General features: G+C 43.8%; 1 protein-coding gene across 1 annotated transcript in view; it reads right to left on the bottom strand.

Moving 5' to 3' along the window:
* Positions 1-6,485, bottom strand: part of TMX4 (thioredoxin related transmembrane protein 4) — a 46,483-nt gene extending 39,998 nt beyond the window's left edge. The window contains exon 1 of the mRNA XM_066387179.1: positions 6,120-6,485. Within this exon, the coding sequence (XP_066243276.1) occupies positions 6,120-6,301 (182 nt within the window). The 5' untranslated portion in view covers positions 6,302-6,485. The remainder of the gene's footprint in view (positions 1-6,119) is intronic.
* Positions 6,486-12,228: the final 5,743 nt, after the last annotated feature.

Below are 12,228 nucleotides of genomic sequence, written 5' to 3'. Positions count from 1 at the left end.
AAGTGTTTAAAATAGCAAACAGTTACAAAGCAGCTCAATGATAGTATGAAACAATGGGAATAAAACACTAGAAGGCGTTTTAAAGAGTAGATAACCTTTCCTAACCTTGAGAAAGAGCAAACTTTCCATCAGAGGTTGATAGGAAAAAGTACAGAAAGCCAATGAGAAAGACATGGCAGAAATGGGGGCAGGAATTAGAAAAGAACATATGAAGGCAAAAAATAAGATAAATGAATATATCAGTCCACAGCATTAATGAAAATGTAAATATGTAATAATGGAAGAATTTTTCAGATCTTAAAATTGTGAATATTTTTAAACTGATATTTCTCCTTAGCAGAGAAGTGTTTTGTTTTGTTTTAACTGAAATTTAATTATGCCCTGGCCAGTTGACTCAGTGGTAGAGAACTGGCCCAGCATGTGGATGTCCCAGGTTTGATTCCTAGTTGGTGCACACAGGAGAAGCACCCATCTGCTTCTCCATCCCATCCCCTCTCAATTCTCTCTCTCTTTTGTCCTCCTGCAGCCATGGCTCCATTGCCACGAGCTGGCCCCCAGCGCTGAGGATGGCTCCATTGCCTCCACCTCAGGCTCTATCTAAGACAGTGGTTCTCAAAGTGTGTGCCAGGGCGCACTGGTGCACCCTAGATTTCCAGGTGTGCCTTATTGCAGTGGTCCCCAACCTTTTTTGGGCCACGGACCGGTTTAATGTCAGAAACTATTTTCACGGACCGGCCTTTAGGGTGGGACGGATAAATGTATCACGTGACTGAGACAAGCATTAAGAGTGAGTCTTGGATGTAACAGAGGGATTCAGGTAATTTTTTAAAAATAAAACAACTTAAATATAAATAAAATGGAAATAATGTAAGTTACTTATTCTTTCTCTTCGGACCGGTACCAAATGGCCCACGGACCGGTACCGGTTCCCGGCATGGGGGTTGGGGACCACTGCCCTATTGTATTCCAGAGAAATATTGATATGTGCCTGTTGGGGATAAAAAAAACCAACAGGTTTTTTGGAGTTTAGATTTTTGGGGGACAGAGGTGTGGGGAATTGGCTATAAACTGACAGTGTGCCCAACCCCACCTCACTTGCCTGATTAGATTGCAAAAGGCTGTTAAGCTGTGGTGCTGGATTGTTTACACTACCCCCTATGTTCCCCAAAAAGATTGGAGGCAAGTTTCTTTTATCCTTTGGTGTAAAGTTAAGATGATATGTATGGTGGGGGTTTTCTGCACTTGGTAAAATTCTTGGGTTGCCTTGGAACCCAAGGCAAAGATGATCAAAGATCTCATTGATTTCAGCTAATGGCCCACTTTGCCCTATAAATAAAGCAAGATGTGGTTCTGGGGCACGCTTTGTTCTTGCCAGCAGCAATGACAAGACCCTCCCAACCCCGTATTTTCTTAATTCCACACCGTTCTCACTCGGGACCTAAAATTACTAGCTGCACTGGTTCGCGGTATGTGCTCAGATATAAAAATAAATATAGTTACTCTATTATACCATTTCATTATGGAAATACTGCTCTCTTTAACACATCATTATTATATTTATTATTAACATATCATTATATTATTTTTAGATAAATACACCCAAATAAAATGGATAGATTTCTCAAAAAGAAGTATGATATTGAAGAATCCAATTCAGGAAGTGAGCAAAAGTTAAGTGTAAATAAAATAGGTCTTGAAGGCTGATGGGCAGAATTTAATTTACAGCATTTTCCATCACTTAACACTGAACAATACAATCGAATTAGAAACCCATTTACGGAAGTTTCAAGTGATTTTGGTTTAACATTAACAGAAGAAGAACTGGCAGCTATATCCACTGATCCTGGATTGATGATTAAACATAAGGAATTGTCGCCCTGGCCGGTTGGCTCAGCGGTAGAGCGTCGGCCTAGCGTGCGGAGGACCCGGGTTCGATTCCCGGCCAGGGCACACAGGAGAAGCGCCCATTTGCTTCTCCACCCCTCCGCCGCACTTTCCTCTCTGTCTCTCTCTTCCCCTCCCGCAGCCAAGGCTCCATTGGAGCAAAGATGGCCCGGGCGCTGGGGATGGCTCTGTGGCCTCTGCCCCAGGCGCTAGAGTGGCTCTGGTCGCAATATGGCGACGCCCAGGATGGGCAGAGCATCGCCCCCTGGTGGGCAGAGCGTCGCCCCGTGGTGGGCGTGCCGGGTGGATCCCAGTCGGGCGCATGCGGGAGTCTGTCTGACTGTCTCTCCCCGTTTCCAGCTTCAGAAAAATGAAAAAAAAAAAAAAAAAAAAAACATAAGGAATTGTCTTTTTGAGCCTTTTGGATTTCTATAAAAGAAGACTATGTGGCAATACCTAAAAAAGCTTTGAACATTTTACTACAATTTTCAACATCCTATTTATGTGAATTAGGATTTTCTATGCTCAACACAATTAAGAATAAAAAGAGAGGAATTCTTCAACGTATTGACGAGGAAATGACAGTTTGCCTTTCAAATATATGCCCAAACATTGAAGAAATCGCTAGGACATGTCAGACTCATGTTTCTCATAAACACAAGAATGAAAAATTTAACACATTTGCACCAGGACCTGACGAATTTACTAAATCTTTTTTTTTTCTTTTTTTTTTTTTTTTGTATTTTTTTTCTGAAGCTGGAAACGGGGGGAGACAGTCAGACAGACTCCCGCATGCGCCCGACCGGGATCCACCCGGCACGCCCACCAGGGGGACACTCTGCCCACCAGGGGGCGATGCTCTGCCCCTCCGGGGCGTCGCTCCGCCGCGACCAGAGCCACTCTAGCGCCTGGGGCAGAGGCCAAGGAGCCATCCCCAGCGCCTGGGCCATCTTTGCTCCAATGGAGCCTTGGCTGTGGGAGGGGAAGAGAGAGACAGAGAGGAAGGAGGGGGTGGGGGGTGGAGAAGCAAATGGGCGCTTCTCCTGTGTGCCCTGGCCGGGAATCGAACCCGGGTCCCCCGCACGCCAGGCCGACGCTCTACCGCTGAGCCAACCGGCCAGGGCCGAATTTACTAAATCTTACTAAGAATATATTTACATATATAAAGATAATTTTGTCATTTTTTAATTTTTTAACCCCTCTTTTTTATGAATTCTAAAAAGCATAATTCAAAAAAATATAACATAAAAATGTTTTTTAATGTCAGAATAAATTTAATTTTGTCATATTTATTTCATTTAATTACCATAAAAACACACTTGGATTTTATATTTTTTCTTTAATATTTGACTTAATTATTATAACATATTTCTCAGAAATTTGTATATAGTGTGCCTACAATTATTTGTAGGATTTTAAATGCGCCCCAACTTAAAAAGTTTGAGAACCACTGCTCTAAAAAGAGCTCAACTGAGCCAAGGAGCAACACCCCAGATGGGAAGAGTATCGCCCCCTAGTGGGTTGGCTAGGTGGATCCCAGTCGGGCACAGGCAAGGGTCTGTCTCTGCCTCCCCTCCTCTCACTGAATAAAAAAAAAAGAAAGAAAAAAATTAAATTGCAAGGATCTAAACAAATTGACTGAAAGTAGAACAAATTAAATTTTATAATAAAAAGCTATTCATGCCTCAGAGCAAACACTGTTACTGTTAAATTCTTAAAAATGAATTATTGATACCAACATAACCAGGAATTGCATTATAGGAGCTTTGTATAAAGGGGAATATAAAAGAAAAAATTCCCAGAAGAGAGGAAGCATATAAGCAAATGAATAAATAAAGAACTCTCATTCAAAGTACAGTAATGTCAATTTCTGAGCACTCTCAGCAAGCCTAACTTGCTTCTTTAGAGAAGTGAAATATGTTATCAAACAATGTGAACCTCTAACAATTTCCACTTACTACAACCAATTTGCCTGAACAAGGTGTTAACATGAAAGCTCTAAGAGGTACAGTACTGAGAATATACAAATTTGATATTGTTTTAACCCCACTATGAGTAGTGAGTTTTTTTCATGCTCGCTGACTCCCGGGAGTGAGTTTTTATTCAAAATATGAAATTAGTTCCAGTTACAGTTTTATTAATTTAAAATCATGTTTGTTTGATAACCAATTTATCGAAACAAGAAGAACATACATTTGCCTTTTTTTAATGTTGCCATCGTACGTGTACAATTGTACTCTGGATGGTCAGGAGGCACGAGGATGTATATGAACGTTCGTACAACTCAAAGGGTTAAAGTGCTCAATTTGGTCTAAGGTGAGAGAGGGTGTATCATAAATAGACAAGAGCCCCAATATTTCTTCAGTACAAGCACCTAGGTTCAGTACATAGAAAGCTGGATGCAATGGGTGAAGTCCTCTTTCAGCCTTGTTTCAGGAAGAAAACTTCTAGAATGATCTCAAATGTCTACACAGCTTACTTCCGGTTTTAAGTCTCATGATACATCACAGCCCAAACACATTCCATACAAAGGGCACATGACAAGCTTAAAGCAACTGATTACTATGTCTAGGCTTGTACATTCATGGAGAAATAAAATTTGTACTGTCAACATGACCAAGCATAGGAGCTGTTGGCTGTTGCCTATTTATAAGCTTAACTTGGCTTAACATTTACCTCAGCTTTAGTGCTCTTAATTCTTCTACCAAAAAAAGAACAAAGAAGCTATTCCAAAAGAAACTATAAAGGCGTTTCTGCTTTGACTTCCATTATGTACATATACAAATTTTAATAAGAAATGTGATGTCTAGAAAAACTTTTGTAAGAAGGTCTTACTGCAAAAAAAAAAAGTGTCTGTAGCACTAGCTGACAAAAGTGCAGTCTCTCCAAAACTCTTACAATTACTACAGATATGACAGTCGGGAATAAAGCTCCACTTTGCTAAAAGGTTTCTCTCTTAAATGGCAAATGACCTCTTCGCTTCCATTCAAAGTAGTTAAGTGGTTTATTTTAATAAGAGCTTTGTATCTACGGATCTCTTTAACAATAATTTCATTGATTTATTATGCTACCAAAGGCATTTTACTCTGAGCTCTAAAATATCCCCTCCTTTGTTATTGATAGGTAAATGTATATTTGAGGGATGAAGTGCATTCTGTTTGGAACGTAATTTGCTAAGTGACATAACTTTTGGCTCCGATCTCACAGGGACGTTTTCACTTCATCACATCTGCCTGTATCTAAATGGAAAGATTCAAAATTTTGTCTTGGACAAATAAAGGAAAGATCCAGCGGTGTGTCTGTGTCCTCAATGAGAAATTAAGTACCAAGTAGTAATAATGGTCAAGTATATATATTGCTGAAACCACAGGCTAAGAAAAGGTGGTCTCAGTGATCTCTTTCCAGAGGTTCATTTTCTCAGCAAGCCCACCATTATGACCTCTAAAGTCTATCCAAACACCTGCACCCTATTTCCAATCTTGCACAAGATTACTTTCTTCCTAGTAAAAGTTAATGTAATCTATGAACAACCCCTTGCCTGCTCCTAACTATATTTCCCCATTTCCTTCAACCAAAGGCACCATCCACGATTTACCTTCTACCGTTCAAAAGTGGCAGTTTATTAATGTCCTTTTCTTTAAGACACGAGCATAATTGTTATCTTTACCTAGAAATTCCTACCTCTAAAAACTGTAACATTTATTTGAAATCTTGTTTTAAAACTGCAAAAGCGCCCATCTTTTTGCTTTATTTTTCACAAGGACATCTCGGGGCTTTCAAAATGAAGACGAAGATGCTTTATACAAACTGGTCTGCCCTCCACCGAACTATTATTCAATAAACACCTCGCATGCCCTCCGACACTATTTGTGCTGCACGTAAATGACACTGCATGGCCGCCTTTTCTCCTCTACCTCCCCATCTTTATCAAGAGCACGTTGTTTTTTGCAGTTTCTCCGTCCCCCTCTCGACGCCCTCTCCTTGGTAAGTTGCTTGCCCACCCCTCTTATCCCTAAAACACTTTTCCCCGAAAGCAGGGGGCAAGCAAGGCGATGGAGGCGAGGGGATGCGGTTGCCCTCAACTGTCACCGCGGAGGGCCGGGCGCGCATGCGCGGCGCGAGCAGCCGGGTCGGGGGCGAAGCGGGCCCGGGTCTTGAGGACGAGCCCCGCCAGGCTCCGGGAGGGCGGGGCCCGCAAAGACGGTGTAGCGTGCGGGCCGGGCGGGGACACTCACAATTTCAGCATCCACTCGCCCTCCATCACCAGCGTCCAGTTGGAGGCGGTCATGGGAAGCACCAGGCTCTGCTCCGCCGGCAGCGCAGCCTGCTCGGGGCCGGCCTCATCCTCCGCCGCCGCCGCCGCCACCCAGGCAGCCAGGAGCGCCGTCAGCAGCGGGCAGCAGCGCCCGCCCGCCATATTGAGCGCGGAGCGACGCTCCACTGCAGGGCGTGTGGGGAGAGGCAGCGGCGGGGCTGCGGCTTCCCTCGAGCCCCACTGGGCCTTCCCAGGTAACCGGAGGGGTGTCAGCACGCCCAGCCTCCGCCCCGCTGCGCCGACAGGCCGCGCTCACGCGCAGCGGCGGGTACCGCCTCTTCTCAGCCCCGGCCCGCTGAGGCCACGCCCCCTCCCGCCTAGACCCGCCGCGCTGCCTGGGCTGTCGGTTACCTAGGCAACGGCCCCCTACTTCCGTACCACCAAGCAAAAATAAACAGATGACCCCATGTGGCTCAAGTTAGAACGTGCATCGCGTGTGCCCAGGCTACACAGTGGGGGGGGGCCGGGGAGGGGGAGAGGGCTGGCACGTGTGAGTTTTTCTAAAGAGAAATATGACCAGTAATTTAAAAACTCGTCTCCTCAATGGTATCAACAATAACAATGATGGCAAAGTACCATAAACCTGTTTAACGGAAAATGGAGGGACGTAGTGGGCGTGTCTTGCTGAAAGGGCAAGGAAAATCACTTTCTGCATGTGTATTGAAATATCATTGCCTAATTGGAGGTTACAGTGAGACTAGACTGTCCTGTTGTATTTTTTTTTCCAAGAACAATTGTAATTTTATAAACAACTTTTAAAACGAGGGTACTACTAGATAAAATGAGTCAGTTAAGAATATTGCCAGCTGCAATTAAATGCACTTCACACTGCTACAATTTTGTCAAATTTAAAGTGACAGTAGTCTTGCCTGACCAAGCGGTAGTGCAGTGGATAGAGCCTTGGACTGGGAGGCGGAGGACCCAGGTTCAAAACCAGAGGTTACAATCTTGAGCTCAGGCTCATCTGGCTTGAGCAAGCTCAACTCCTTGAGCACTGGTCGCTGGCTTGAGCCCGAAGGTTCTTGGCTTAAAGCCCAAGGTCGCTGGCTTAAGCAATCAGTCACTCGCTCTGCTGTACCCCCCCCCCCCAGGCAGGTATGAGAAAGCAATCAATGAACAACTAGAAGCCACAACAAAGAATTGATGCTTCTCATCTCTCTCCCTTCCTTTCGGTCTGTTCCTTTCTGTCCCTCTCTCTGTCTCTGTCACACAAAAAAGGAAAAAAAAAGTCTTAAATATTTCCAAATTTCTTTCTAGATATACATTAGTGTATCTGTACCTGGAGATCACCACACTCTTATGTGTATGACTGAAATATAATCAGAAGTTTGGTGAGCTTTCCAAAGTGTGCTTTATAAGGAAAAGCCTGCACTGAACAGCTAGCCTGCACTGTGTTTCCACCATCTGAGCCAACCCTTATAAAGGAGTTGCTGGAATCCTACTTCAACCAATAGGACTGCACATCTTCAAACAATGCTCTATTCTAACCAACCAGGACTGTGCCTTTGGGCCAATTAGACTTCAAGGATTTGGAATCTTCATTTGCATAAGGACAGACCAATCAGGGACCAGGAGTGGGCACTTCTGCCTAGATAAGCCAAATCTCCTTTGAGTCTGAGTGTGCATTTTCCCTTTCCAGCAAAAAATTGAAGTCTGTGTTTCCCATGCTAAGCTGAAAATGTCACCAAAATAGAACACAGCAGAGTTGTCTAACTGGAAAGGGGTCTGGGTCCCGGGCCACCTTGTCCCTGGGCTGTTGCACAACCATGTGAGTTTTCATACAGGTACTGTATCACAATTGAGCTGTATTGCTCTGAATAAAGATTCTTTCTTCACTGCACTCCAAATCTGGGATACCTGTTGGCATTGAATTGGTGACTACAATCATCTGTTGACAGTGATCATTATATCATAAAAAATATGTGACCCTATATATTAACTTAAAGACTATTAGAGCTATGATTATTTCAGGGCACATGAGCTCAATCTACAACATACACTAAGAAAGGTTAATTTTGCCTCCAGAGAAGGTCTCCCTGTATTAGGTGTTAATTCATAGTAGCTAAGTTCTATGTGGTACCTGCCTTTAATCAAAATGTGACTGGAAATTACAAACATTGTAAATTTAAAATGTTCCTACAGTAAATGTTACTAAGAGTTACTGTTATTGTATACATATTGTTATCCAACTTAAGGGGTTTGTTTTGCATTAGAGTCCTCTCTTCAAGAAGGTTGTCACAAGGCAGTTTATTTACTTTAGAGGTGGATTCATGTCCAAAGCTCTATCTCCCCTAAAGAAGGCTTAGCAGTTGCTTATATACAGCATTTGGTCAATTACATGTAGATTCTTCTTTCGAGTTGGTTACACTTATCAGGTTGAGTTCCTGTCAAGCTCATCCTGTTTTCTGCTTTATCTGCAAAATACTGTGCTACATTTTAACATTTAACAAGAACAGCAGTTAGTAAGAACTGCACAGACCTTAAGACCCTTGTCTAACAAGGTCAATCCTATAAACTCAATGGAAAACATTTTGTTTTGCTTATAAAAAGAATGGACTCATGTGAATTCGACCATCCTAGTCAGTGTAGGTTTTGTATATCTGTGATTTGTGGGTTTTTTTTTAATTTCTTAAAAATAAAATCCAATATGAAGGAATTACATTAACTTTGTTAGGTGTGATAATGGTGCTATGAATATATTTTTTATTGGTTACAGATAGTGAAATATTTATGGTTGAAATAATATGCTGTCTAGAATTTACTTTTTAAAACTCCAGAAATAAAATTTGGAGAGAGGAGGGAGGATTTTAAAAAAATGACTCAATTAAAAATGTTTTTGTTTTTTGGGTTTTTTTGTTTGTTTGTTTGTTTGTTGGGGTTTTTTTTGTATTTTTCTGAAACTGGAAACGGGGAGGCAGTCAGACAGACTCCCGCATGCGCCCGACCAGGATCCACCCGGCACGCCCACCAGGGGGCGATGCTCTGCCCATCTGGGGCATTGCTCTGTCGTGACCAGAGCCACTCTAGCGCCTGGGGCAGAGGCCAAGGAGCCATCCCCAGCACCTGGGCCATCTTTTGCTCCAGTGGAGCCTCGGCTGCGGGAGAGGAAGAGAGAGACAGAGAGGAAGGAGAGGGGGAGGGTGGAGAAGCAGATGGGCGCCTCTCCTGTGTGCCCTGGCAGGGAATCGAACCCGGGACTTCCTCACGCCAGGCTGACGCTCTACCACTGAGCCAACCAGCCAGGGCCAATTAAAAATGTTAATAATCTATAAGATAGTAGGAGGTGAGGGTGATACCGTGAAAGCAACTGTCAGAAGTGAGGCCACAGTCAGGGGTAGGGGACCTGGGGCTGAGGTTCGGTCTGTCGCAAATGTCTGGAGACTTTCCCGTCTCTCTGGCTGCAATGATGCAAGGAGACATGATCTTATATTTCAGAGAAAAAAGTCATGGTTTGCCACCTGCGTGCGTGTCTCTGAACCCATTTGTTTTTCCCTACCCCCCCCCACACACACACACACTGGGAAAAGAAGAAGAAAAAGAAAAAAGAAAGAAAAGAAACTACTGTTGAAGCTTTTCCTGTCTCTAACCCAAAATGTGTGTTTAAATACTGCATTGCTTGGCCTTCAGACTAAGGCGAGCAGGGAAGAATATAGCAAGAGTGTGTGGGAACAAGCTCATGGTGGGATGGCACAGATCAGGGGCAGGGAAGCAATGGCTGTCAAACCTTGATTAACATCTCAGCCTGACACTTCCCACCAATGTGACTTGTGGCTAAAGCCAGTTAATGCCAAGGTTCTGTTTAAAGGCAGGTACTAATAGACATACTGCAGATGATGGCTGTGAAGATTGAATGAGATAAATACAATGCCTAACTCATAGTATGATTCAGTAAACATTATGTATTATCGTTGGAGGCAATAGCATGCTATTAGACTTCTAAAACTCTATTTTTTCTAAATTAAAGTCAAATTCACTTATCACGGTACGCAAAGTCCTTCACAATCCTGCTTCAGTTTTGTTCACTTTATGGCCCACCATTCCTACAGTCCCCCACGCTCCAGTAACACAAAGCTACTCTCCGTTCCCCAAACATGTGAGGAGCAGAGGCCTCAGCCACAGCTCTGAAGAACTAAATCCTGTGCACGGCCACGTGAGTGACCTAGATGCAGATCCTCTACCCTACTCTGAGCCTTAAGAGTGACCTAGAGCCAGAGGGGACAGCTTAAGTGGCTCCTTTAACCAACACAAACTGTGAAACAATAAACGTTGCTTTCAACCATTAAGATTTGGGGCATTTTGTTATGCAGCACAGGTAACTAGGTCAGTGCTCAATCCTTTATATGTTTAAAGAATGAAGTTATGGTTTTAAGATGATTGATACCTGGTATGTGAGAGAAAGTTTCTGTCCCTAGGCCATAGTTTCCACTGGGAGCACTGTGGGTAGCTTGGGTTACACAGAAGTCCATGGCTCCACCCTGGAAAAGGAATTCCTTGTACTCCGATGAGCTGACTCAATAGCAGAAGAAAGAGGAAGAATGTGGTACATGCATAGTTGTAGGGTCATGCTGGACATGGCCCTTCCCCCTCTGCAGCTGCACTGTGGTCACGGATCCTGACCACGGGCCACGAGATAAAGGGTAGTAAAACAGTAGTACCTCAGGGTTTACTAAGAACGATGAAACTGAGTCATCAGATACGTATCGAGGAGGGACAACACAGATCGGCATGTGCCCTGCCCCTTACCTCTTGGTCACCTGCTGGCTAGCATGTAGACAAAGAGTTTCACCTGAGTAACTGTCCAGGGCTGAGCTATCAAGGGGGGCGCAGAGCTTTCACCAACCGGGGGCTATTGGAGCTGCCCCTACGTGTAAGTAATAAAGGTTGTGTCTGCTCCATCTGGTCCTCAGATCGTTTTTCTGGGTCTGGACCTCTTGTGTTATAATAGCCAGTCCTCTCCTCTTTCCCAGACTGCGGACAAGTATGCTTCCACACTCTCTTTGAAGTTACGCCTACCACTGTAACAGTTTTAGCCAGTGGTCAGCAAGCAGAAGGGATGTGAATGTGCTGCTTGTAGTTTGAAGCGTTTAATCACTGGTGCCAGACGCTCTAGTGTTCCCTTCTCCTGCTGGAACTTTTAGAGAAAAGATCATGATCTAGGAAGTCCAGAGAAGCCTGAATTTTTGAGATGAGTCACGGGGAACAGTTGCCCTGATGGTCCCCTGTATTCTTAATGAACTCTGAATAGACAAGAAATAAACTTCCATTATGATAAGCTTTTTTGGGTTAGCTTCTGGTGTATAACTGACCACCCAATATCATAATTTATGTTTCTAGGAGTTGATAGGTTCAGTGAAGCTGCTTTTCCTTGGGTTTCTTCATAGGATGTCAGACAGTGGAAGCTAAGGCTAGAGTTATTTCAAGGCTTTTAGGCTCATGTGTCTAGAATGTCAAGTGGTACAGGATGGCTGGAGCAACTGGGGACTGATGAAACACCCCTCTTATCCAATCAGCCTCTTCATGTGGCTACTTGGGCTTCCTCCAGCGTGGCAGTTGGAGAGCTGTCATATTTCCTCCCTTTAGAGCAAGAGCCCCCAGAGGTCTAAGGGGGAAGCTGCAGTAGTCCTTATGGTCTTGCATCAGAAATCTAAGAATGTCCCTTCTACCACATTCTATTGGTCAGATCACTAAAGGCCAGTCCATATTAAAGGGAAGAAGAATTGGTTTTTTACTTCTTAACAAGAAGCACCAAAATAATTTGTGGTCATCTTTCATCTAGCAAAAAGCTACTCTGGAAAGTTGGCACTGTTTGTCCCTAAAGCATAATCTACTCTGTTCTGATGAACCCTCTGTGTTCCATTGATGGCTTAATCAAGAGTAGCTTGGGGGTTTGCAGGTGTGGGTGATGTTTCCAGAAAGCAGAGTGGGAACTACCTCGCCCCCTTTACCTTTTGTGGGTAGGCCCATCCTGTGAGGTGCCTGTTTGTGCCAAAGGTATTGGAAAGAATAGTTTTCAAGCCTTTGGGCAGCTA

The sequence above is a fragment of the Saccopteryx leptura genome, chromosome 5 (genome assembly GCF_036850995.1).
Source record: "Saccopteryx leptura isolate mSacLep1 chromosome 5, mSacLep1_pri_phased_curated, whole genome shotgun sequence".
NCBI lineage: Eukaryota > Metazoa > Chordata > Mammalia > Chiroptera > Emballonuridae > Saccopteryx > Saccopteryx leptura.
The sequence above is the reverse complement of the archived record's forward strand: the minus strand, read 5'-3'. Positions and strand labels throughout refer to the sequence as shown.